This window comes from Varanus komodoensis, unplaced genomic scaffold (genome assembly GCF_004798865.1).
Source record: "Varanus komodoensis strain SLA01 unplaced genomic scaffold, ASM479886v1 scaffold3, whole genome shotgun sequence".
NCBI classification, from domain to species: Eukaryota; Metazoa; Chordata; class Lepidosauria; order Squamata; family Varanidae; genus Varanus; species Varanus komodoensis.
In genome coordinates, this window is record NW_025335761.1 from 18,902,359 (window position 1) to 18,928,696 (window position 26,338).

General features: G+C 41.3%; 2 protein-coding genes and 1 long non-coding RNA gene across 10 annotated transcripts in view; 2 read left to right on the plus strand and 1 right to left on the minus strand.

Moving 5' to 3' along the window:
• The window catches only part of LOC123026812, a 27,433-nt gene extending 22,794 nt beyond the window's left edge, over window positions 1-4,639 (plus strand). For both annotated transcript variants that reach the window (XR_006415387.1, XR_006415388.1), the window contains 3 exons: window positions 54-168; window positions 3,181-3,320; window positions 4,524-4,639. This is a non-coding gene — a long non-coding RNA (uncharacterized LOC123026812). The remainder of the gene's footprint in view (window positions 1-53; window positions 169-3,180; window positions 3,321-4,523) is intronic.
• Window positions 1-26,338, minus strand: part of GANC (glucosidase alpha, neutral C) — a 68,752-nt gene that overhangs the window by 18,040 nt on the left and 24,374 nt on the right. The window contains exons 1-13 of one of the 6 annotated variants that reach the window (XR_006415385.1): window positions 16,419-16,862; window positions 15,017-15,079; window positions 13,072-13,180; window positions 12,311-12,438; window positions 9,989-10,171; window positions 9,826-9,874; window positions 7,098-7,164; window positions 6,283-6,379; window positions 5,188-5,368; window positions 4,585-4,735; window positions 3,569-3,807; window positions 1,477-1,603; window positions 103-182 (exon numbers count right to left, since the gene is read on the minus strand). Coding sequence is in view for 5 of the 6 variants with exons in the window: in XM_044436833.1 (XP_044292768.1) it covers window positions 103-182; window positions 1,477-1,603; window positions 3,569-3,807; window positions 4,585-4,735; window positions 5,188-5,368; window positions 6,283-6,379; window positions 7,098-7,164; window positions 9,826-9,874; window positions 9,989-10,171; window positions 12,311-12,438; window positions 13,072-13,180; window positions 15,017-15,079; window positions 16,419-16,447 (1,503 nt within the window). In the remaining variant the exon portion in view is untranslated. The other 5 variants (XM_044436833.1, XM_044436834.1, XM_044436835.1 and 2 more) reach the window with 5 other exon arrangements.
• Window positions 17,824-26,338, plus strand: part of TMEM87A (transmembrane protein 87A) — a 28,863-nt gene continuing 20,348 nt past the window's right edge. For both annotated transcript variants that reach the window (XM_044436855.1, XM_044436854.1), the window contains exons 1-4: window positions 17,824-18,139; window positions 22,977-23,037; window positions 25,106-25,203; window positions 25,691-25,807. In XM_044436855.1, the coding sequence (XP_044292790.1) occupies window positions 17,978-18,139; window positions 22,977-23,037; window positions 25,106-25,203; window positions 25,691-25,807 (438 nt within the window). In that variant the 5' untranslated portion in view covers window positions 17,824-17,977. The remainder of the gene's footprint in view (window positions 18,140-22,976; window positions 23,038-25,105; window positions 25,204-25,690; window positions 25,808-26,338) is intronic.

Below are 26,338 nucleotides of genomic sequence, written 5' to 3' on the forward strand. Positions count from 1 at the left end.
CTTCCATACTTTTCAAAAGCTTGGCTTATCTGTCTCTTTTCCTTATTTCTAAGGCCCTGGCACAGACACAGCCACACAGCATCAAAACCGAAGAGCACAAACCTTGTATTTTTCAAAGGCAAATTGATCTGCATACCATTCTCGGACTTCAGGATTAGTGAAATCCAGGTAAGAAGAAAGACCTGCAGGTATATGAATAAAATTACATTTGCAGAATAAAGAAAAAAAGGATGTTTATGCTGCAATGAAGAAATATAGGGATGCCTCAAGTGACTAGAAGAGGGGGATCTGCTATGGCCACCTCTCCAGGCACTGAGAAACAAGGATACAAATCATGTTTAAGAAAGGTGGGGACAGTAAACTAGGTTTGATCACTGTGAAATTGCAATTTAGCCCTGGTTAATTTTATCAACAGTTGACATGAACTGTAATTCAGTACAATTTCTGTGCACAGACTCATATCCCATTGACACTAGTAGCAATGGTAAATTGTGGAGATACTTAAGCCTGTGTTTTTTTACTAATATATGCACACATGATGATGGTGGTGGTGGAATAGGAAAGTGCCCTGACAACTGTAAAGTGTTCATGTTTATTTTCGAATGTATAATTAGGGGCTTTTTAAACGTCTGGATTTAACAGCCAGGAGAGGGCTGTGCTGCTGTCCCTGTTTTTAAAGACGGCACATGTCTACTTCTGCAAGTGTCCAGTCAGCACACTTGTCTGGACACAGATGTATTGTGTGTTTTGCGATGGCACAACAGCACAAAGAGTAAATGTAGGCTCAACCACTCTTTCTGTCTAGCCTTTCTTTCAAGGCATTTACACACATGGTTCCTTACCCCCAATTTTAGGCACACAGAAATTTTACCCCCTAGGTTAGCTTAAGAGATAGTTGCTGGGTTGAGATAACACTTTAAGCAAAGCCAGTTAGCCTGGATACAATCCTAAGCATGTTTAACATGGCTGGCCGGGGAATGTCTAATCATGCATAGGATTGTGCCATAGGTTAGTTGAATTCAGGCCCATCAAAGTCAATGGGGTCAGCTAAGTTCCATTGATATTAGCAGGGTTAGACTGGACTTAGAGCAGGATTTAGTATCAGGAAATCTGAGTTCTAGTCCTCACTCAACCATGAAGCTCAACGGGTGAGTCACTCTCAGCTTAACCTCCCTGACAAAGTTGCGAGGATGAAATGTCTAGAGGGACAGAGTACATGGAATGTCTCTTAGATCCAACTGACTGATGCCAGCAGTGACACCTGTTGAACTAAAGCATGAGGCATTAATGAGGAGACTGAGAAACAGGGAGCTAGCAAGAGGTTTTATCAAAAGACATCAGTCCTGAACAGAAGATGATCAATTGATACCACTTTATTCCTTCTGAAGTCAGTTCTAACTAAAATACAATTTTTGTAAAGTACTTCTATATAATTTTATAAGGAAGTTTTTAAAAATAAATAAGAAAGCATATTACCTGGCCAACAAATGCCCTCAAAATCTTCACCTTTACGATCTTTTACAAAATATCCTCTCTTTTTTGCTTGTGAATATATTGAGTACAGAGGATCAGCCTTAATATGGGGGTCCACAATGACAACAAGCTGTCAATATGAGATGAAAGAGAATAAGATACTACGCCCCAGGTGATCACTGTTAATGTTGACAGACTACATGAAGGTTTAGAATTAGGTCAAACATGCTGGTGGAAGCTTCTAATTCTCTAATACCACTGGAAGAAGTGCTTGATTTCCTAATGGAGACGGACATGTAGAGGTGGACAACCTGTGGCCATCTGGATATTGTTGAACTGGCAATGATGAAGGATCATGGGAACTGTAGTCCAACATCTGGAGGGCCACAAGTTGCCCAACCCCCAGAAAAAATTTGATGCAATAATGACCTCCTACAGCACTAAGCTATATGGTTCTACATAGTTCTAAACTGGCTTTTGGGCTGGGGAATGCTTTCCCCCATTTTAAATTAATATAATAAAGATTAATGACAAAATTATGATCTAGGATATTGCTATGCTGCAGAATGTAAACGTTCCCCTCCTTTCAAACAGCAGAATGAAGGACTATAATTTTTACAGACAACTGTTTACATTTCTAAGCATGAGCCATACTTTGCATTTATGTTAAGAAAGATAGTTACTATGTTAAACAGCCCCCCTTAGAAATCCATCCATTAAAATATACCACGTTTAAAGTCATTGTACTTGGTGTTCTACATAAGTCATGAGGGAAACTAAACTTTGCAAATAAATCATAATTTACTCAAACTGGTTCAAAATTCCGTACTAACTGTAAGGTTCGCTTTCTTTAAAAAAAATGGAAATTGGAGTTTAAAAAAAATAGCAGAAATTGGAATTAGAGAAGAAAGGAATGGCTTGGTTAGTTGATCACCATGGCAGAGGCAAAAGTTATGGGTGAATAATATGTGGTGGGGCAGTCCATCATCAGACTGACAGGTCTGCCCAAAACTTCTGTGATTTCTGACCTTTTACTAGGTATGCTCTACCTGTCTGAAAGATCTTCTCCATAACAGGAAAGAGTGGGAAATCTATACTTAAAAGTAAAATTGAAAACTAAACTTCTTTGGGTGACAAACATCATTATCAGTTACCAGATTCAGATCTTGCATAGTAATCCACCTATAGTATATGTAGAATACATTCAATCCTTCATGGTATGCTCACATGATAAAGGTGACACTTTTATGAACATACAGTGAGTACTGTTTGTAGCAGACACATTTGCACACTGAGGTGGCAACTCAACACAGATTTAGGCAAGCCAAAAACAGACCAGCACTTTTATGTGCTTGAGCTGAAGACTGCCAGAAGTCAGGCTCTGCCTAGGATCAGATCCCAAGTTTAATCCAAAACATCTCTAGATTCTTTCTAGAAGCATCTCTCTAGATCTAGTAGTATGTGATGGGACAGGCTTTTTAATACAGACCCTGAAGAGGTATGGACAGTCAGAATAGCAAATGCTGGGCTAGATGACCACTTGTCTCACTCAGACAAACTTCATCAAGCTCTGGTAGCTTATAAGGCTCTAACTAACCATGCTGCTGGGTTCAGACAACCAGCACAACAGGTCAACTTGGGTTACTGTGCTGTGTGAACCCAATCTATTATGAGACTGCTTCATAAGCATGCTTATCTCTTTCCTAGATTGTGGGCTGCCTGTACAGTCTAACTGCTTAAAGAACTTTATCATGGAAGCCTCTACTTGCTGTGATACCTACTATTCAAGTGAAAGGGCAAACAAAAGCAAATGGGAAAGAATACTTAAACTACTTCAGTAGTCCTCTGTAAGTAGAAAGGCATTTTGGGTTGGAAAGGCCCCAAATGCTTTGTATTTGAAAAGGCCATTCCAAATATAAAGCATGCTTCAAAATGTTAAAGGAAACTAGTATCTTGTAAATACTAGCTTTGTCTGGGCCCAAGTCACAGAATTACTCTTTAAAATCTGGATGTGAGCACTACTGTAGGCAGCAGCTGGAAGGGCAATGGATGGACTACCATACAAGTGCACTTCCTCCTTTTCTGCATTACATACCTTGCGTTTTTTCTTCATCAATATCTGCTTTTGCATCCTCTCAGGATTGCCAAATTTCTTCTTATCCCATGTGAAGTACCGCTTGCCATCAGTGTGTTCAATGTCAAGCCACATAACATCGTAGGGGATGTCATGCTTATCAAAACCTGCATCTACCATTTCCACATCTGCCTCATCTTCGTAATTCCAGCGGCACTGATGGTAGCCAAGGGAGAAAAGTGGGGGCAAGGCCTGAGTACCTAACAATAGGAAGGAAACATTAACATGCTCATCGAAAGGAAAACTAGTGCCACCTTTAAGTGCTAAATGCATCACTTTTGCTCTTTCTTGTTCTCTTACTGCAGATCTGCAGGGCTTCCGTGTTACTGATTTGATTGCTAGAGCACTGCACTAAATACACAAAAATGTGCAATTTCTTTCTCACAAAGGCAGCACACTTGGAAAACAGAAAGCAGACTGCATGGCCAGCTCATGGCTGCCTTGCATCAAGCTGCCGGTGTGGTTTTGCAAGCAGGAATTTGTTTGTTTGCCCACATGCCAAAGGCAAAGTCCCTGAAAACACATATTGTGGCACCCTTAACTGAATCGATGTGTATGGTTGATGGCTGCATGGGAGATTATGGTAGAGTCTTATGTATAGTCTCTTGAATTCCATCACACATGATGCATAAATGTAATGGGAGAGACAGAAATATAACACAATGAAGTACCAGTTTCTTCTGGATGATTAGCACTTGTCATTCTTACCAGGGAAGCTGTCTGCTGACACAGGGCAGACTGACGGGTTAAAGAAATAAGAGCTGATTTTTAAAATAAGTATTTGCAAGGGTATAACAAGGGTTCTCTATCTTTAACTGCTTATAAGTAATACTTTCTCTTGACATAAATATGTTGAATGCATCATCTGGTTTTTTTTAAATTTTAAATTCTCTTTTCTTGCACCATCTATTTTAAGATAGCTTGAAGATACTACAAGAATAAACACAGAAGGCTGCATTTTCTCAAACAGACCATACCTGTCAACTGTGCATACTGCTTAAAAACATCAAAGGGACTGGGGCCCATTAGGATGAAGGTATCAATTATTCCACTTTCTGACATCCAGTGCACATTGGTTTGAGGCACCACCCGCTGTTTGGCGACGTCTGGAGTTTTGGAGGGCAAAGCCTTTCAAACAACAAATAAAAACACACACTCAGAAAGATAATGGTGGAGGATGAGTTGCCATAATGAATGTTTTTCCATGCAGACGGAGGAATACAGGATGCTGCCTTCTACTGAGTCAGACTATTGGTCCATCCAGCCCAGTATCATTACCACTGACTGGCAGCAGCTCTCCAGGATTTCAATGCTGCAGAACACTCTTGCCTATGGGATGCCAGGGAGATGCCAGGGATTGGGCTGGAGACCTGCTGCAGAGCAGGTGTTCTACCATTCAGCTACAGCATGCTGAATTTTTAGCCATCTGCCATTAACCAACTTTAGGTGCTCCAGAGGAGGGGAGGGGATGCCAGTTCAGCATCTCTATTGCTATATGGGCCAACAACTAAAATACAAGTGAATCTCATGTACGGCAGTAGCACTTCCACACAAGAGCAAGAATCCAAGGCTACACTCACCTTTGCTGTAGCCTTTGTAGCAATTTCTACGAGAGTTTCTGAAGAATTCAGCCAGAAGATCCCAATAGTTCTGTCAGGTTTGTGTGCTAAGAGCAAGGGCACTGAACCATAAATGCCCATTTTGCTGTGGATCTTGTATCCAAAGACATCGAGGTTATAAAGTCGGTAGACATCGTCATCACTGAAACAGACAGACAGACGGATGTGTTGCTTGTACAGAGCCCCCTGCTTGCATCATTGCATTCTGGCCAATTCAAGGAGCAGCTCTTCTGCAAGTAATGAATGCCCTCTGAGGCAAAGAGCACCAGTAGAAGCAGCTGTCCACAGCAATTGTTTATGCTATAAATGGAGTGCATTACACCACAGCTGTAAGCTTACATGGTAGACTTAAAGTCAGGACTGGAATGAGCATAGCCTGTCATCCCTGTTTCATTCTTTGTAAAGTTGGAAGGATATTGTTTTGGGTGCCAATGAGATCAGTCTGCTCTGGTTGAAGAGAGTCACCCAATTCTTGTGTTCAGTGAGACTTGCTGCTTAGAAGGATATTTAGGCCTGCAATCTTGGAGTCATGCCGATCTCCCCATTGTCATTGCTGAAGCTTAGGCATCCCTAGTACCATCTGCACCTTTTACTAACTTACTTGTTTTATGCTTTGCACAGCATAAAACATTACAATAAACCTGAATGGAAAAACAAAAAGAGATCAGGACATGAAAATGGATGTGGCACCAGATGTAACTGTCTTCATATAAGTGTAGATACCTTGAAGATGCTTGGGTGGAAGAGGCAGAGGACTTGGGGAAGATGAAACTGAGAAAGGGAGGTACAAGGCGACAGCAGCACTGGGGGAACTTTCATGGATTACAGACACACAGGAGGGACTGTTTGTTGCCGGCAAAAGCGTCAGAATGCCTATGGAGGCCGAGAAGCATGAGCCAGTGAACTACTGGAGCAGGAAAGCTCCCCCTGAGTAAAAAGATGAGATGAAGTCCATATCTGGATCTGAAATAAGCAGTCAAACCTTGGACTGCAGGACTTTGGCTACTACTGCACTCAGGACTCTTGCCAATGTTGATGCCTATCTGATGACTTTACCTGGTGTTCTTAAGCAGGAGTGTCTCTGCATGCTCAGGAATTCCATAGATATGTTCAAATCCATGTAAAGAAAAATCTAAGCCTATACTAATGGGTCCTGTGGGAAAGATGTTAAAAGAGATCAGCACTTAGGTGTAACAAAAATGTTTGCCATGGAAAAATCTCTTGGTTAGCAACTGACTAAAAAAGAATTTCCTCTTAGGTTTTTGTTATCCAAATACACAGACAGAGTCTTATGCCCTGATGATACTAAAGCACGATTTAGCTAAGAATCAGAGTTATATAGGATCAGGAAGTCTAGTCCAAGCATGCAAAGTAAGAGTATCTTGCCCACTACTTCCAGTCCCTCAAATAAAATATACACAATCTGATATAATCAGAGCACAGATCAATTTAGGGCAAGAAGTGGTAGATAACTCATATATGTAAGCCAAATCACATGCAGCTAGGTGAAACCAGCCAACCAACCCACATATATTAGCCATTCTGATGTAATTATTCATTTGCTTGCTTGCTAACAAATTTAGCATGGAAATGAATAACTCAGTAGGTGTTTCACAGATTCCTCTCCAGAGTTGCTCAAAAACCACTATCTATACATCTGGAAACTTCTTAAAAAGACTTTCTGGATCTTACAAGACCTTAAAGTGTACACTGACATACTCTGGTATAATCAGTAGTACATATGGATCTTATACCAAAACATCTTATTTATCACAGTTTGAATTCTAGAAAACCTAATAGCAGCTAATTATAAATTAACATGTAAACCAAGGAAAGCAGTCTATTCATTTCTGTTACTGGACTATATTTACCATTAGCTTTGATGTCTAAAAAACTGCCAAATTTCTCTTTCCACAGACCAAAGTCATCTTGATTTTCCTGGATGGAGAAAAATAATAAACATCTAATGCCCTGACTTATGATCAATTGCCAACCAAGCTTCCAATCATACATTTCAAAGCACCTCCCATGCATACTGCAGATGCACACGGCAGTGAGGAAGCCCTAGGGCCATGGCTCTCAGGCTTACAGTCATCTCCTTGTACCAAGAGACAGAGGTCCAGCTTTTTACTTAATGTTTAGATTATTTCTATTTGACATGGAAAAACAGAACATATTCATACTATATTCCCAGATTCTCCTCACATCAATTTCCATCTGTAGCTTCTTTTATAGCAAAATAAACTTATATAGCAGAGCTGATCAATAAGCTGATTATTTTGCTGCAGCTCATTTCCTAGTATTGTAATTCATTTCCAACATAGCTGCACATAGCTTTTTAACTTATACCTCATTTCTCTCTGTCCAAATATTCTTCTGTTTCACATGTCTGCTCTATAATGCTCTCTTCCCTTCTCTCTCTCACACACATCTGCACCTCCATTTCTTATTTACCCACTCTCCTTATGTTTACAAAACAATGCACCTTTGAGGCCCATTTATCATTTTTCTATAGCCCGTATCAGCAAACAACCCAGTTCTCACATAACATTGACAATTCTTGGGTTCTTCAACACAGGATTTATGAAGATGACTACAGCTTACAAAGAGATCCCTTGTCATTTCCATTTTTAGTTAACTCAGAAATGATGCAATTTTGAGTTGTTCAGAGATGTGATGCATGAAGCTGGAAACTCTGGAGCCTAGCCCTAGTGTGACAGTGGGTTCAGTAGTTTACAAGTATAATCTTATCAGAAGTGGTCAGGAAGTGTTTGGAGTCTAGTTCTGTAGTGAGAAGTGCACAGCCTAAAAGTCTGGCTGAATAGAAACGGCCTGTTTGTGTTGCTTATGAGTGAACATCCCTGTCAGTTAGATAGTTAGGAAGCATGTGTTTGCAGACCCACCCTTGCTTTTATTGTTGCCCAGGCTGGGAACCTTGTCTAGGAACATTGTTTTAACATCCGTTTTTATTATCATCATATCCTGCCTGTAACCTTCAGGTTTGCCACTTCTCTCAGCCTGAGCTGTGAGAAACACTTATTATTTGGACTCACTTTTTTTGGCTGAAATATCTGCCTTTGAAATCTGAATTGTCCATTTGATCTGTGAACCATGCCACAGAAGGTTTCATTATACCTCTCACAGTCCTCGAATTCTTGTTTCCTATGAATTATGTGTCTTACCTGCTGATAGCTCAGAGTGCTTGCTGGCTTGGACTGATGCTGATTCCTACATTTTTCTATGTCTGGACCAATGTAGTAGGGAGATACCAAACTGGAAGCTATAGTTGTTGAAATTTCTATGGGAGACTATTCTTGATTAAACTTGAATCTACTGTATGTCTTGACTCTTCACAGTTGACAGATCTTGACACACATACTGCAGAAGATTCCAAGGCTGGATTAAATCTTTGTGGATGTGGATTTATATGTATTTTTTTTTAAATTGTTTTTGATTGCCTGGGATGTTTTATACCAGGCATAATTTGAGCCCCTTGCCCTATATTTTGAATTATAGAGACTACAAAAGAGCAACAAGTTATATGAATCTTTGACATAGTTATAATTACTAGATTTTGACTGTTTTAGGAATAACTTATTAAGCCTAAAGCTAAAATCTATCAGTTGCATGATTTTTATAATATTGCAGTCACTGAACTTTTTGAACAAGAGCTAAGAAGCTTGTCTATAAAGCTGGCTTTAGTAACAATACAAGTTTGACAGTTCTTGCATTAGTTCGCTAGGATTTGTTTACACCAAGAGATAGACACAGGACATTATAGAAACAAAGAAACAGAGTGAGTCATAAGGGGTCTTGTCAGCCATCTAGTCTGACCCCTGGCTCCAGCTGGCTCCACTCCTGACATGTCCACCATGTGTACATCTGACCCAACAACAAACCCTGGACTTAAAGAACCCAGAATTTTGAGTTTGAATGTCATGAAACAATCTACAAGTTCCTTAGTTGTTGACTCAAAGTGGTAACTAAGACCATGGATTATATGACCCACTTGTCCCTGCAATTTCTGAGTTAAGCGACATGGGAATTGCTGCTGTGATGTGCAAATCAGGTCTCCAAGTGGTCCATTCCCAGTCTTGGTCATCACCCCACAGTTGCAGCAAAATAAAGCATTTGATTCCAATAACATATTAATCATATTGTGCAACTTCCACAATGTTAACTTGTTTGTTCCTGAATAGAAGGACCAATATTTCTTTTGGAGAAATAAACAAAATAAGGACAAGATCCAACCCTGCCTTCCCATGTGTAGGATCCATTGCCATTTCTGTTGTCTGCGTGGGCAGCCCCACTATTTGCATAAAGGTGAATCAGTGTTTCTGGGTGCAAACCCCCATATGTGTGGAAATTGTCATTTCTGTAATGGGGCAGGTAGGAGGAGCTCCCTTATGTGAGCTCTGCTGGTCTGCTCCTTTCCAAACACAAACATTTCCACATTCTTTGGATCCCACCCCATCACTGCACAAGTGATGGGGTTCCTCATATAACAGTACTGACAGGGTTCAAAAGAATCAGCAGGAGTGAAGCACCAGCACCCATTAGATATTGCACCAGGCATCCATAACTGTAGGCTAGGTTTACCTCAGAAGAGTCAGATGATCCACCTTCCTTTTCTTGCAATGTAGATTTCCTAATTTAAAGAAAAATCAGTTATAAAGCAAATATATTTACTTACAAGCTGGTACCACCCATTTCAGTGACACTTACTTCTGACTAAGAATGTGAAGTATACTGGCTATCACACCTGATTTGGGGAGGTGGCTGTAGATGCTCCCAATACAACAGGCCATCCGAGTTCATGCTCAGTTCAGTTTCATCCTTGGAAAGAAGCTGTATCTGAAAAGGATTTGCTGTGATCCAAAGTTGCTGGTCTTCACTGGTACCAGCCAACACAAGCTCATTTGCATCTTTCTGCAATACTCTTAACCTGGCATTTGAGAAAAGATAGAAACAGGTAAACCTCTGTTTGTTCTCAGACTTTAACAGTAAATCAGGCACATGACTCACCCAGTTGTACAAAAGCATCAAAACCTAGATACATAGGGCATTGTTCCAACTTTTCAGGTTTGCACAAATCTCCAGACATGTTGTAAGACTATTGTTAAAAAATATAGATTTTGAATTGAGTTAACTCAAATTCTGCCATCAGAGTAAATTGTGCAGCTGTATCCTATGTGCCCTTAGATGTCATTTTATTAAGCAAACTCTGCACTCAGTCTTCCAAGAATTTGGAATTTGGAAATACCAGGTATGTCCTGGAAAAATGGAGGGAAGGGTGAGGGCTAGTGAGACTGTAAAACAGGGAGCAGAGATTATAATAATGGCTAAAGGGTAAAAGGCCCTGACTACTGGTGGTGATGAGCAATGCTTCTCTGATTGCTCATATTCTGAGTTGTTGCTATAGTCCATAATGCTAGCTAAAGTGGTAAATAAAAATGAATCAGTTAAGGCATAGTCTTATGAGATGACACAGACACGTGCTCACTACAGCCTTCCCTCACATATGCATTATGCATTACGCAAAAACTCAGAAATAACTATTCTAAATTGTTGTTGTTGTTAGTTGCGAAGTCGCGTCCAACCCATCGCAACCCCATGGACAACATTCCTCCAGGCCTTCCTGTCCTCCACCATCCCCCAGAGTCTACTTAAGCTCACACCAACTGCTTCAGTGACTCCATCTAGCCACCTCATCCTCTGCCGTCCCCTTCTTCTTTTGCCTTCAATTGCTCCCAGCATTAGGCTCTTTTCCACTGAGTCCTTCCTTCTCATTAGGTGGCCAAAGTATTTGAGTTTCATCTTCAGTATCTGGCCTTCTAAACAGCAGTCGGGGTTGATCTCCTCTAGGACTGACCAGTTTGATTTCCTTGCAGTCCAAGGGACTCGCAGAGTCCTCTCCAGCACCACAATTCAAAGGACTCAATTCTTCGGTGCTCAGCCTTCCTTATGGTCCAACTTTCACAACCTTACATTGCAACTGGGAAAACTATAGCCTTGACTATAAGCACTTTTGTTGGCAGGGTGAGGTCTCTGCTTTTTAGTATGCTGTCTAGATTTGCCATAGCTTTCCTCCCCAGGAGCAAGCGTCTTTTAATTTCTTGGCTTCCAGTCACCGTCTGCAGTGATCTTGGAGCCCCAGGAAAATAAAATCTGTCACTACCTCCATCTCTTCCCCATCTATTTACCAGGAATTGATAGGACCGGATGCCATGATCTTAGTTTTCTTGATGTTCAGTTTCAAACCAACTCTTGCACTCTCCTCCTTCACCCGCATCAAGAGGCTCTTTAGTTCCTCTTCACTTTCTGCCATTAGAGTGGTATCATTTGCATCATCTGGGAGCCAGTGTGGTGTAGTCATTAAGAGCATGGGACTGGGACTCAGACGATCTGGGTTCTAGTCCCCGTTCAGCCATGGAGCCAACTGGATGACTTTGGGCCAGTCACAGACTCTCAGCCCAACCTACCTCACAGGGTTGTTGTTGTGGGGATAAGACGGAGGAGGAGAACGATGTAAGCTGCCTTGAGTCTTTTGTAGGAAAAAGGCAGGATATAAATAGGAATGAATAAATAAATAAATAAAATATCTGAGGTTGTTGATATTTCTTCCGGCAATCTTAATTCCAACTTGTGATTTATCTAGCCCTGCCTTTCTCATGTCTTTCTTCATATAAGTTAAATAGGCAGGGTGACAGTACACAGCCTTGTCGAACTCCTTTCTCAATTTTGAACCAATCAGTGGTTCTGTGTCCAGTTCTCACTGATGCTTCTTGACCTGCATATAAGTTTCTCAAGAGACAAATAAGATGGTCTGGTACTCCCATCTCTTTAAGAACTTACCACAATTTGTTGTGATTCACACAATCAAAGGCTTTAGCATAGTCAATGAAGCAGATGTTTTTCTGGAACTCCCTAGCTTTCTCCATGATCCAGCGTATGTTGGCAATTTGATCTCTACTATTTTAAATAGGAGAATTCAATTCTATTACAGCTACTGCATGCTGATGAGTACTCTGGGCACTGCTTTCTGCAAAAATGATAGGCACAAGTATCATTTTCCACAACTTACCTGAGGCTGATAGGATCTTTTATAAGAACATCAGGGACTTCATATCTTGGTTTGAGTGGTGTTATCTCATTAATTTTAACCCTGAAAATATTGCCTTCTATTTCATAAATTTCTACTGAAAGAGATGCCTGGTAATGAACAAAGAAAAACAATTACGATCTGTATCTGTCAAGTTTCAGCCCAAATCTCTCTGGGTTGGGCTAAGGCTTGCCTTTCCATGAACAGAAGGGCTCCTCTCTTTTGGAAGAGACAGAAATCCAGGGAAGGCTTGTCACTGGAGGTAGTTAATTTTGCCACTTCTCCCTGCAATCCCTAGAACAACCTCTACACTGTTTGAGAAGGTTTTCAAGGGGTTCCTGGGAAAGCAGTCAGATAACCAATTAAACAACTACTGCACTATTTGGATACAGGCAAATGCTTAGCTCTGTCTCCAAACATACATAGCAATCATTTATCATTTGCAAAGCCATTTCAAATTGTTTTCTGTAAAGCTTTAGATGCTATTACCCTAACAGTATCTAAAAGTTTTGCCTTGATTTAGGGTTCAACCTTATGCAAGTTTAAGTCAGAAAGTCCTACAACTCCCAGCATTCCCCAGTCAGTCACATTGGGATTTGTAGGACTTTTCCTGTCTAAACATGCGTAGGGCTGTACCTTTAATCTATTGGTGTCAATGGTAGTTTGGTTTTATATGGAAAACTCCACATTTCCTCTTCCTAATCAATTACACTGAGCCTCACCTTGTCCTCTTATATCCTCACCTTGTCCTCTTCATTGTTTATCTGAAATTTGACCCTTTCTTTGGATATTTCCACGGTGTCCAGCAAGGCTCGGTATGAGGGCTTCCCAGGGCATAAATGCTTCTGACGCCTAACACACAAAGGAAAGGACACACTTGTTAATTTACCCTTGAAATTACCTGGATCAAGGGTGCATTCTGCTCACAATGGCTACTTTAAAGCCCACTGACATCAGAGGGATTTAATCAGGACTTCATTCCGAGTGTACATGATTTCAGAATGGGATTACAAAGTGCTGTATGAAATAACTTTTCTACTCTGTGATTTTCTTTTCTTGACCTAAAACTAGAAAATGCTATTTATTTCACATACCGTACTGTCTGTGCTTGGCAAGGCACAGATTTGCTCATTTTGGAAATCCTGTTCCATCCCCAGTTTTTGTTGTACATTCTTACCATGAATTGATTTCTGGAATTACTGCTAGTGACCAAAAAGCACAATTTGAATCGCCTGATGTTGGCTGCTGGAGCCACTTAGAATGATGTGCTTGTGAGGCTGTAAAAGGTGTGCTGCCAGAGAAGGTGGGGTGGGGGTGTTCTGCTATGCTTGTGTAGCTGGAAAACTGCTGCGAAGGGTACTAGTGTAGCAGGGGTAATTCTCTGGATTTGGGCTCACTACCCCATCAGCTTCATAGTCCCCCCCCCCCCAACATGCCACATTGCTTTCAGTAAGAGAGTCTAAATATATGGATCTGCTAGGCTGAAAAACCCAGGAAAACCCTCTGACTCCCTATATCCTGGGATCAGGTAGATCCACCTCAGTGCTCTGCACCAGCCGAACTCAGAATCACTCAGCCCAGGATCAAGTTTTCCCTGCTGCAGCAATTCTCTAGCTAATTGAGATTCTACAGGACAACTGCAAAGTACTGCATTTCAGCAAGGAACTAATGTTAAAATGGGCAATCCTTAAACTGCTCTTCACAGGTTTTTGAGGCAGAACTGACTAGTGAGCAGGACAGTGGTTAGAAAGTGCTTCATTCTTTAGAAAAAGCTACTTCCATGCTTTCTGTAAGAAACAATTCACTGGAGAGGACTTTTCCTGTGATAGAATATAAGAAGGATGAAAAGAGTTTATTCTGATGCCTACTTCCACATTTTGTCCCCACCAATGTTTTTGCCATATCAATAACTTTATAGGATTGAGGATTTATACCATCTTGCAAATATTTTAGCAGTAATACTGAAGGCCAAAGCAGATGAGAAATTAGTTGCATGGATGCAATTAACTCTTTCTCTCCCCCCCCGCCCCCCGTGTGTGTGTGTGTGTGTGTACAGAAGCCATGGAAGGCTGAACAGCTGCAGAACCATCGGGGAACAAGGAGGGAAAGTTTTTACCTCTTGATCTGTGTCATGCATATTGGGTTGCTTAACCCATGAAAAGCTACAATGTGTGCAGCTACCATAATGAATATTCAGCCTCTAATGTGGTTACACTGTACTGAGGGGTAAACAATCCTCATAAAAAACCAGTTTCCAGTAGGGTTAAGTAAGGGTTATTTAGCTCTTAATTAGCCCAAGATAGGTCTGAACCTATGTTGAGACAACACACTGCAATCTTCTCAGGAGTTGCTGAGCTCATGTGGCCACCATTATGAATATGCATATGCCACAACTCATTCTGGGTTAAACAACTCATAACCCATGTTATGAGTCTAGCATGTTGTGTGAACTGGCCCCTTCTCTTCCTGCTATAGACCTGACTAAAAAACAAAAACCCTCTCTTGGGGGTTGCTATTTGCATTTCAAGGGAAGCCTCCATTGGAATTTCCTCCCAATACAAGTTTGGCCCTCAGAAGCAAACCCTTGCAACACTATGGGTCTCTCTTCATACAGTGGTACAGGCTGCAAGGGTAGGTTATCATAGTGGTCATGTGACATGATTCATAATAAACACTCATGCCACTCACCTGTAGAAAGCAATATCTTTGCATGTTTTAAATTGGCTTTTGTCCACTGCCTCATCTTGAACACTGGAGGAAAAAAAAGTATAATTTCAGCTCCAAATGAGAAAACAGACAGGCATCCCTGGTACAAACTCATTCTGTTCATTATAAAAGTCAGGTCGTGAAAGAATAATTTCTAATCAGTGCTCCCTGATCACAGCAAGCAAAAGGACTTCACAGTAAGGATAATATTTTACAAGGAAAATCACTCTTTTAATGCATGATCAATAAAATAGTTTGCCAGAATAATTTGGGAGTAGTTCCTATTTACCAATACTATTCCAGAATAAATCATAGTCTTGATAGCCATATTGGTTTCACACAAAAAACAGTCAATTAAAAAATACAGAATTAATAGACATACACCAACTTTCTTCTTTTTAAATGTTTAAAGTGTGCATTTTCACTATTACTACTTCATTCCAGGAGACTTTTGTACAATGGAACATCCTGGCTTATATAGTCTTGTCAGCGAATGTTCCTGCTCTTCTATTTTACTGAAAACAGGAAAAATCCTGTAGACTAGATAGCATTTGGCTGAAGTTAGTATTACATGAGCTATTCTTTTTCTTTTTCCCAGAGTATTCATGGTCCACCAATACATTTATAAAACAAGGGTTATACTCTGGATTTCTAAGCAATTAAAGCAGAATCAATCTGTGTTAAAATGATCTTGAGATGAAAGAAAATGTTTGCAAGAACAGACCAATGCTCATCACATCAAACATTATTGTGGTCCCTGCTTCTGGGCAATGGTCAACCAGTGGGAAGAGGGTGGTCTAGGGTTAACATATACCACACTCTGATGCTTCTATTCTTCCCACACATTTATCAACACAGAGCAATCCTGTGTGACTTGAAAGCTGTTATACTGTATTTCGGACACCTATGATATTATTGGGGACTTTTCACCAGCTCAAGGTGCATGGACTCCATTCATAACTAATTGCACTGTAACTCTCTCCACAGTGTTTCATTTTGTGAGTGCTCCAGTATCTGTTACTCAGACTGTCTGCTATAGCTAACAAGATATTAGAGTAACAAATTGTCTTTTTCAGTTCTCTATTTCATGACCTTGAAGCAACTTGTTCCCAGAGTCTCAACGGTTTCTTTCATTTCCTTTCTAGTGTATATTACATCTTCTATGTAAAACACCTCGTTAACATTTATTTATTTCATAGGGTTCCTTCTGAATATTGAGTTCCCAGATTTGTCAGTGTCCACCCTTAACTAGTTTCATGAGTCAGAAAATATGATATATAATAGGTTAACAAACATGGAAAATATATAAGTACTTTTTTTTAAAGAAGCTATACCTCTCGATTTAAGTCTGCAAGGCAATTATTACAGAATCGCACGTGTTTACCTGATTTCTTCCAGGCTACCTGGTTCCATGGTATTCCGGTCAGAAACGTGCTGACCAGCGCTGGCGTCGCTTTTCTCGCTGTAGAACCTGAAGAAAAGCCTCCAGCCAATAGGGACTTTTGATTCCAGTTTCTCTCATAGCATGCTGGGAAATGGAGTTTCAGATGCTATGGCGCATCAGTTCTCTTAAGTGAGATTGACAATTCGAAGTCGAATTGTCTTCGCTCATCAGCGCCTTCCAGGGCTACATTCTCATTTTAAATAGAAACGTTCTAAACTATCTATACTTACGATAAGTACAGATTTATCTATTTCGTCATACATGACTAATCTGATGGTTTTGCACTGCATTTTGCACTGTGAGCCGCCCCGAGGCTTCGGCGAATGGGGCGGCATAAAATTGTTTTAATAAATAAATAGATAAAAATTTGTACTTCATATTGGTTTCATTTCAAGCCACTCTAGAATTGCCCGATTCCAAATTCTGAGAATGATATTATTCTCAGGCAGGCAAGTTAAGGAGAACACGTAAGGCTGAATGGAGACCCAGTGGCGAAGAGGATTAAGAATGGCTGGGCCTTGCAGAATTTGGTCCAGTAAATGGCTTTTCGGATTTCAGGTCTGCATTCCTGAAGAAATACGGCTTCTCCTGATGACGCAAGAAATTACTATTCTGTTAGCAACCTTCTTTTGATCCAGCAATCCTCCAGGATATTGCATTGTTGCCTCTTTATCAGAACTTGAATATCAAATATGGATGACGAATTAACCAGCTCAATGCATCAAGTTGCAGTGGTGAGACTAACAAATCTTGTTTTCTTGAACAGATTGCACTAAACTACTCTTTATGCGACTCAGAATAGGCAACCCTGAAACCTCTATATTAGTTTGCAACAAATTTGAAAGCAAGAAGCAACGTTGGGAGTCAATTCTTGCTCGGTTCTATCCTAACTTCAGCTCTCTAGGCACAATAGAAATAAATTTAAAGAAAGTGTTCAACAATCCTTTCCCAATCGGACACCCCGCAGATGCCTTGGACTACTACTCCTATCATCCGCAAAGCAGCGTAATTTAGGGACTCGTTTTGTTCAGGCCCCTAAACAAAGGGTAGGCATGTGTAACCGATATTAAAATAGCACTGCAATATTGAGGTCTCGTCCAACTTTGAAGAGGGGACTCGAGAGACGCGGGAAAACCCCCTTGAGGCCAGGCTGCTCTTGTTTATTTCCCAACCCCGCCCCGCCCCGTGCAATGACAGGCCGCCTCGAGAGGTGCTAATGACGTGCCGAACGTCACGATTCTGCAGCGACCATCTCCGAACTGCGCTGCCGGCGGCTGCGGTGATGTCACGCTTCTCGCGTCACTATTCCACGGTGACGCCTCGCGCCTCGGACTCGGAGGAGCCGCGCTCCCCGCCCAGTTTGGTGTGCAGCTTGAGCCAATCGGGTGGCGACCCATCACCCGGCCCTCGGCGCGGAACCGGCCAGGCCTGGGAGCGGAAGGAGTGGGCCGACAGCGCTGGAGCGCGTCCTCGTTTCCTGACACTTTCGCCGCGGAGGGATGGCGGCGGGCGTCGCATCGCTCTCCGGCGTGCTGCAGCCGCGGCGGCTCCTCTCAGGACCGACCGTGCTGCTGCTGCCGCTCCTCCAGGTCCTGTTTGTGCAACCGCCGGGCCCAGCTGAGGCTGGGCCGCTCGCCAAGTGGCGGCTGCCCGTGCTCACGGTGAGCGAGCAGGGCGGGCAGCTGCGTCCCGTGAGCGGGCTTCTGGTGGAGGATCCCCGGGACTGGTGGGGAGGTGGCAGGGCGAGGCTTGGCTGCCCTTGGCGGGGCCATGGTTGAGGTGAAGGTAGGCTGCCGCTTGGCGACTCGGCTGCCTCGCGTCAACAGCTGCTCTCGTGTGGCCACGAACCCGGACCTTGCTGCGCGGTGTCCGGGTTGCTACATCGCAGCGCGGGGCCCTGGCTTAGCATTTCCCTCTTCCTCGGGTGAAGTAGTTTAGGAGTGTCGCTCTCAGTGAGGAGGAGAACGCCTTTTGCTGTTTTCCACACCTGGGAGAGGTTTTGCTCCACTTCTCCACCATTATTTTTGACGACTCCAGCCTCATTTGATTGGCACATAATCTCCGTAGCCTCTTCATGCCCTACTGATGTGTTGGGCCACAATTCACACAATCCCTCACCAGCTGCTATGGGAATTGTAGTGCAACACATCGGCAGGGCACCAAGCTGGGAAAGGTTGCCCTACATTAATTGAGGACATAGCCTAAGAATGTGGAAAAGCAGGCCCCCCAAGCCCCTTTCCTCACCACTTCATTAATTGCTTTTTCCCCTATACACACCTCAGAGTTGGTTAGAAGGAAAATAACTCACGTGTTGACAAGTGTTTAGCCCATAAAAGTATCTTTAAGAAATGTGAAAATTGCCCAGTGACTCTCCTGATGCACGCTCCCATTAATAAAGGGTCTGTTGTGTATCTGCTGGTACCTGGGTTCATCTACTGAATAAACATTGATGTTCAGTTGCTTTGGATAATAAGAGCCAGTGCAGATGCTGTTTTGCAAAATTATCTCCAGAGTTAATTGCTCGTCTGAGGAGTTTAAGGTAGGAGGAGCTGTTCACAAAAATAAATAATAAAAATGAAAATTAGAGTAGCTGCTTTTGCCCTGCACACAGAAGCTGCTGCTACTATCTGTCGTGAACTCCTCCAGTTTTACATTTTTCTATGAGAAGGCCATCGCATATCTATGCAGACAGACTTTCAAATTAGTTATCTTGGCCTGCTCTTAATAACAAAATCTAGAACTTCAGCTTTTGTAATCAGAATATGTGATAAGTGGGGAAATGAGTATCAAGGAAAGATAAAAAGTTGTAGTAGACTCTGGTGATGTTCTGTTTCTAAGTTTCCAGTCTATGTTTATTTCATTTATATCGAACTTTCCTGTAAGGAACTCAGAGTGGCAAATATGATCATCTCCCTCCTATATATGGTTTTCATAAACCTGTGGGCAAGATTAGATTAGGAGATGGTTCATTGACCCAAAATTACTAAGTATTTGACCCTGAGTCTCCTAGATCTAACCAAGTGTTAATAACTACATCAAACTAGCTCAACCTGTTTACATGTGTGTCAGGCCCAGGATGTAGACAGTGGGAACCTATGACTGGAACACTGGGATGAAAGTGAAATGCAAGTCTCTGCTAGATGCTAGAGGGTCAGGGTGAGAGGCAGAGTGCGGGACAGGGACTCAGGCATCTGGGTTCTAGTTCTTGCTCAATCATGGAGCCCACTGGGTGACTAGGCCAGTCACAGACTCTCAGCCCAACCTACTTGACAGGGTTTTTGTGGAGACAAGATTGAGAGTTGGAGGAGGAGAATTGTGTCAGGTGCTTTGAATTCTTTGTATGGAAAAGGTGGGATATAAATCTAATAAATGAAATCTAAATTAGGTTGAGGTCAAATAAGACAAGGTCAGAGATGAAGGTACAGTTCAGAAGAACACTGAAGTCAGTTACTGGTAAGTCAGAGCAGGGTCAGAAACCAGGTAAGGTCAGAAAGGACAAGGAGCAGGTATCTGGCAAGGTAGGATGAGACCAAAGGCAAGGGCTAAAGCAGGAGCCAAGGCAAGACTGGAGCAGGATTGGAAGTATGATGTCACTACTACTAAGGCTCATGCTGCTATGACAAAATTTGAGCAAGACAGGGAAGCCTTTCACAGAGCTTTCCATGATTGCACAGGCTCTGTTCTTTGCAAGTACCTACAGGACTGATTCTGGCAGGCCCATGCAGGTTGAATTGTGCTGCTCTTTGGTATCACAGATCCTGAAAGTACCTCCTCTCCTTGGGAAGGGGGTTCTCAGCAAACTGCCAGACAGGATGTAGGCAACCATATCTATGGCTGGAACACTAGGACCAGGGATGATAGAGGTAGATGGAGATCTTAACAGGATGCAGGAGGACCAGAGGCAAGGGCAAAGTCAGGAACAGGCAAGTGTCAGATGCAGACAGGAAATGACAAAAGCGTAGGCAAAGACAAGGTCCAGAGGCAAGTGGAGGTCAGATACCAGCACAGTGGAACAGGTCCAGGAAGAAAGTGAAGTCATAGAGAACAAGGAACAGGTGTCTGGCAAGGCAAGGGCAGGAGATAAGGCACAGTCAATGCCAAGACTAGAAGCAGGCTCTAAAACACAGTGTAACCACCACAATGGCCTATATTGTCAAGGCAAGACTGAGAAATGCAGGGTGCCTTCCAGAGTTCCCAGCTGCTCTGCTAGTTTGCACAGGTTCTGATCCTTGCAAGTATCTACAAGTACATTCTTCCTACAGGTGCTTGCAAAGAGAACTGTGCTACTTGTCACTACAGGGACTTTTGTCAAGGCTTCAGATCCTGAGAAAGTGTAGCCTACACAATTTTAGTCAGCTCCAGTTCTTAATATGGTGTTATTGTTTCTGCAAAGATTCTCAGAACAGATCAGATGCCTTTGCATTAGAGGTGCCTTGATGTGAAACAACATTAGGCAGTATCTAATCTGACAATGTTGCTAAAGCAAATTACAGTGTGCAAACAAAAAAAGAGCGTAATGTACACATGTAGATAACAGTCCTATGCATGTTTTGACAGAAAAAAGCCCTTCAATTCCTCGAATTTGCCAGGTAATATGGGTTTGTCTAGATATATATTTTTACAATTTTATACAGACTGTTAGTTTCACTTAAGTCTCATTCATTTCAGTGGGTCCTATCTAAGGGTTATATCTGGTTGTATTTGTACAACTTAAATTATGTCACATTAATTTTCAAACATCACTGTTTATCATGTGAAATAGATAACCAGCTTCACCCACAGTAAGCCATGCAGTGATTTGACAAGAAGAATAGTTTTCTATGATGTTTGGCCATGAGCATTTATGTCTCATCACTGCTTGTCAAAGGAAAAATATGAATGGCTGACCACCTGATTATGTGCACGCTGTTATAAGTTAATACTGGATAAGTGGTTATGTTTATTCATTTAGTGCCATTTTAGGCAGAGGAATGCTGTATTAATAACCATTGTATACCATCATTCAATTACTTGTATACCAGCCATCATCAAAACTGACTAAAGGGCAGGTACTGAAATAAAACTATAAATACATAATTCAGGGCAACATTCTGTATCTTTATGTAGAGGTAAATCCCACTGCCCAGTATAGTTTACGGCTAAGTAATCATGGGCAGGATCCGGTGAAATGGGATGGAAAAATTTCTGATCCAGTATTGTTCTGTGAAAAATTTCCACGTTGTATATGTCTGGTTTTTATACATAGCTGTCTGGACTGTTTTAAGAAGTAATTTCAACATGCACAAATGTACCTTTCCAATGTTTTGATGTGTTTATGGATTGCATCCAGTGTAAAAGCTGCTTAGAGTAGAGCTATTGAAATGAATGGAACTATCATATGAATGGAACTATCATTTCCATCATTAATATGCTATCTAAAAATAAAATTTAAAAGATAAGAAAAACTTCTACAGTTTTCACAATGGCTCACTGGGGACTTCTGTGAATTGAAGGATTTTTTCCTGCTGAAACATAGACAATACTGTACCCTAGGTATCCATATAATGCTTTTCCCGAGAGCTCAGGGCACTTTATATACATCATTTCGGTGATGCAGCTGTTTTAGTATTCTATATTGCAGATGAGGATTGTGGTTATGAAGTTAATCTCAGATGTCTGGTGAATTCATGATTAAGATGAAATCTGATATTTAAACTGTAGCCTACATGTGTCATCACTAAAAAGTTCAATCAAAGTATACTGTTCTGTACTTAAGGTTTTTCACAAGTGCATGTTTGTCATGTGATGAGTGCAGCATTAAATGGTGAGTGCATGTGTAAATGAGATATGGCATAAACACCACAGAATCCTAGTGGATTCTAAGTAGAAATTTAAAACATAGAATAGCCATCACTTCAAATACAATGATTCTTTTGGGGATAATTTAAGTGTGACTCAGGAAGCGTTGAATGGATGGATGTGTGGCCACCCCCTGTGTGGCCTCATTTTCCAAGCAGTTGTGTACAGGACTGCAGTTTTCATCTTTTCCTTATCTGACAGTACAGCAATGATATGTAAGAGTTCACCTAAAATGTGTATGAAAGTGCTTTTGAACATACTTTAAAAATATTTAATTGAAATTCTTGGGCTATTATAGATACTTGTTTACTTAGAGTTATTGCTAAGGAAGCAGTACTTCATATGCCAGGGGTGTTGAAACTCCTTTAGCTCAAATGTTGAATTCCAGAAGCTCCCAATACCTAAAGTCTTAGAAGAGACATTTGGCTTTTTAGGATGAGTGGGGGATGCACAAAAGCTGGGAAACCACCAGCAGGGGGAAAAAGTGGGAGCAGGGGGATCAGCATGGCCTTCTGGAGAGCACCAGAGGCCTGGACTGGAGTTTAAGATGAACTGAATTTGGTACCCAGGTCTGAGGTTCAACACCCCTGAACTAAACAGTTACTAATATTTGATGGTTTTCCATATTTAGCTGCTGCTTTTTTATTTTTCTTTGTATAGGGCAAGACTTCTTTTAACTTTGGGAAGATTCTCTTCAGCAACACTACCATTTACCTAAAGTGTAAGCAAAGTGCATTCAAACTGTAGCTTGTAGTATAATATGGCAGTCTTTAGTAATAGTTTTGTTAGCCTGGTCAGTTTAGGACAATAATTTAATGACAAAGAGTGCCATCCAATGTGGCTGACCATAACTTTCCACAGCTGAAGAACTGGGGGATCCATTGGAAGGCAGGAGGCTGGAAGAGGCTAGGATTGCCTGCATGCTTCCTACACCTTCAAAAGCATTTGGATGGGTGATTTCAGCCACTTAAACGTTTTCTCCTTCATTGGGCAGAAAAGAGGCTGAGGCACTGCTGGGATTCCACAGCGGATGGTGTCTCACTCTTTCCCTCTCCACTCCCCCACACTCTGCCTTCAAAGGTGGTCTTCCATCTTCAAAGTCCAACTGCCAGGTGCAAAGGGGTGTGTGGAGAGGGGCAGGCTTTTTCAAGGGCAGAGTCCTTGTTCTGGCCTCAGAAGACATTTCCGAGTCAGAGCTGGGACTCTGACCTATCCTATGGCCCACCCAGACAATGTCAGGAGACCATAGGATGATTGTATCCTTAAGTCTATAAAACTGCAGACCATGTCCAGTTGTTATTCTCACTGTTTTTAGCAGTCTCCAACCTCCATTACTTAAGTTTCTAAGAATACTGGACTATATTTAATATAACTTTGCAATGTTTTTCCTTTGACTACCTTAGCCCCAAATCAACTAAAGTTAGTTTTGGCTGATTCCCTTTGAAACCAAGGAAATAAGTTACTTTTGACTAAAATCTCCTTGTATTCAGTGGGAGCTGCTGCACAATCCTAAACATAAATATTCAGAAGTAAGGTTACCTTATTTCAACAGGACTTGCTTCTGTGTAAGTGTACATGGATTGCAGTTATTGGTTTGGATCCTAACTAGTACTCCATTGGGAACAGTTTCTCAGGGAGTTCTACTCATGGAAAGCTTCCACTGATAGAAAAGAAAAAAGTCGTATTGCCCCAGTTTTCCTTCTAATCCCCTTCTTCCTTGAGGGTACAGAGGGGAGGGGATATTAGTGAAGATCATCTCTCCATTTGAAATCACTGCTGGATCCTTTTCTCAATACTGTTCCTAGGAGGAAGAGCTTTTAGGAACTATCCTGAAAGAGTTGCAATGGTAGGCAATGTAATTTGATGGGCCATATAATATATATGTCCCTCTCCCTTTTTCTATAGATTGGTTAAATTCCCCATGTAGTTGGATATTTCAGTAGTATAGCTATGTTCAACCTTTTATTGCCCACTCCAACTTTATACTTTTTCTATTTTGAAAGGATATTACGCATGCTTGATTGTTTTAAAATAAATGGTCGCTAGTTTAAAAATGCCTTGGATGTATTCTTTGTCATAGATTTTCCAACCATGCTATTGTGACAACCACAAAAAATGGTGTAGAAGACAAGATGTAAAATAGCATAGCAATACACTGTCAGCTGATTTACATGCTCTTTCCATTACTTGACACAAAGAGTGTCATTCATTTGAATGGTGTTTTTTGCTGTGGCCTTCAATCGTAGCATTTTATGTTTAGTCCTGTGAGTTGCATCCTCAGCATTAACTTGTTTGTCAGCTTATACTCTGGGGGTAGAAATTTAGGGCACAAATGCATGGAATAAGCTCTTAGTTACATAAAAAGGCCTTCTAAGTTTTGTCTTTTTATATCAATGCAGTATAGTAAAGTGAGGTTCCAAATTGTGACAATCTTTTATATCAACAGATCGCACCATTGTGTATTGAAGGTGTCTTGCCCTATTTGTGTACTTTAAATTAGTACAAACTACAAGATCATATCATAAACTGAGATATAATGTATGACATTGGATTTTATATTAGTTTTAGAAAGCATTATTATTTTATTTCATTTTGAAGACATAAGGGATTTTTTCATTATACACCTCATTTCTAGTTTGCATTCCTTGCTACTTCTTTCTTGTGTGCAGTAGTTACTTTATCTTTGATTGCTGGGTGCTTAATGAGATGTCTTGAGGAACATTTCAGTAATAGTAGTACAAAGAGCAGAAGATACTTCCTACATTTCTTACATATTTTTATATGTTTAGTTGAAGGCAATGAAGCTACGTGTGACCCTTCTCAAGTTTACAATGTTAGCTGGTACTTGAGGTATTCTGATTGCTACAATGAAGTCTTCAATTTTGGGGTAAGAAATTAGAATTAAACACTACTTTGCCCAGGCAGTGTGTCAGTCATTTGCCTGACTGCAAAAAATGCCATTCATCTTCTGCCAGTCTTCTGTTTAGGATGCCTTGCCTCGATTTCATTTGTCTCCATCTCTTTTCCCAGCTGGCTCACAAGCTGAGTGGCACTTGGCTTTAATGTGAGGGGAGAGGGACTCAATCCCAGCTGGTGATACTCCTCCTTGGTAGCTTGCATGTAAATTTTCCATGTTCTCTCAGAGTCAAAGAACTAATAGTTGCTTAACTGCTACTTTCTTTCATCCCCTTATGCTGTGGTGTGAGAAATAGAAATATTTGATTTTGGCTTGTGATTGGCCAGGGGTTGGTGCTTTGGCTGAGAAACAGCATTATGGTTCCTTTGCACACTCTCTTTTCTAGTTGCTTCCTGAGCTAACTGTTTGTTTCTGTTAATCCATCAGCAAAATCAGGTCATGTCATGTGTCTTGGCAGGATGAACAGGTCGATCTTTATTTTGGGGACACGGTAAAAAAACAACCAGGTTGGTCAGGATACTATGCAATGTCTTCGATTGCCTTCCACAACTGTACTGAACTCTTCAAACCACAGGTATTATACGGGCACAGAAACAAATCTATGATTGGATAGACTTGAAGGGGCAAAATTATTGGTGCTAAGACTTGCTGGCAGGGGCAGGGGGGATATGCCTATAATTTCCCTTCTTATGTCTTCTAGTCTATTTCTCTGAGCAACATTCTGAGAGAGGAAGAACTTATGGCATGCTGTTTTCTTTACATGAAACCATTTGCCGTATTGAGGGAAAGGAGCTTTTCTGGAAATACAAGTGTTAGCAGGACTGGGATATAAATGAAACATGATGTTCACTTTTGCATTATCATTTGGATCTGTTTTGTTTTGTTTTAACTGTTTTACTGCCCTGAGCATGGTTATTGAAGGATGGTATTATACATATATTTAAAATCAGAGCTAACTAATGAAAATGTTAGATATGCATCAAAATGATTACAAATGATTTCCTGCCTTTTGTTCAAGTCTGTTCATGCCTATGACCTGCCCTCCCTTTGTTGATATTTGATGTAATCTATGTCACTTTACCAGTAACACCAGAACTGTTGTCTC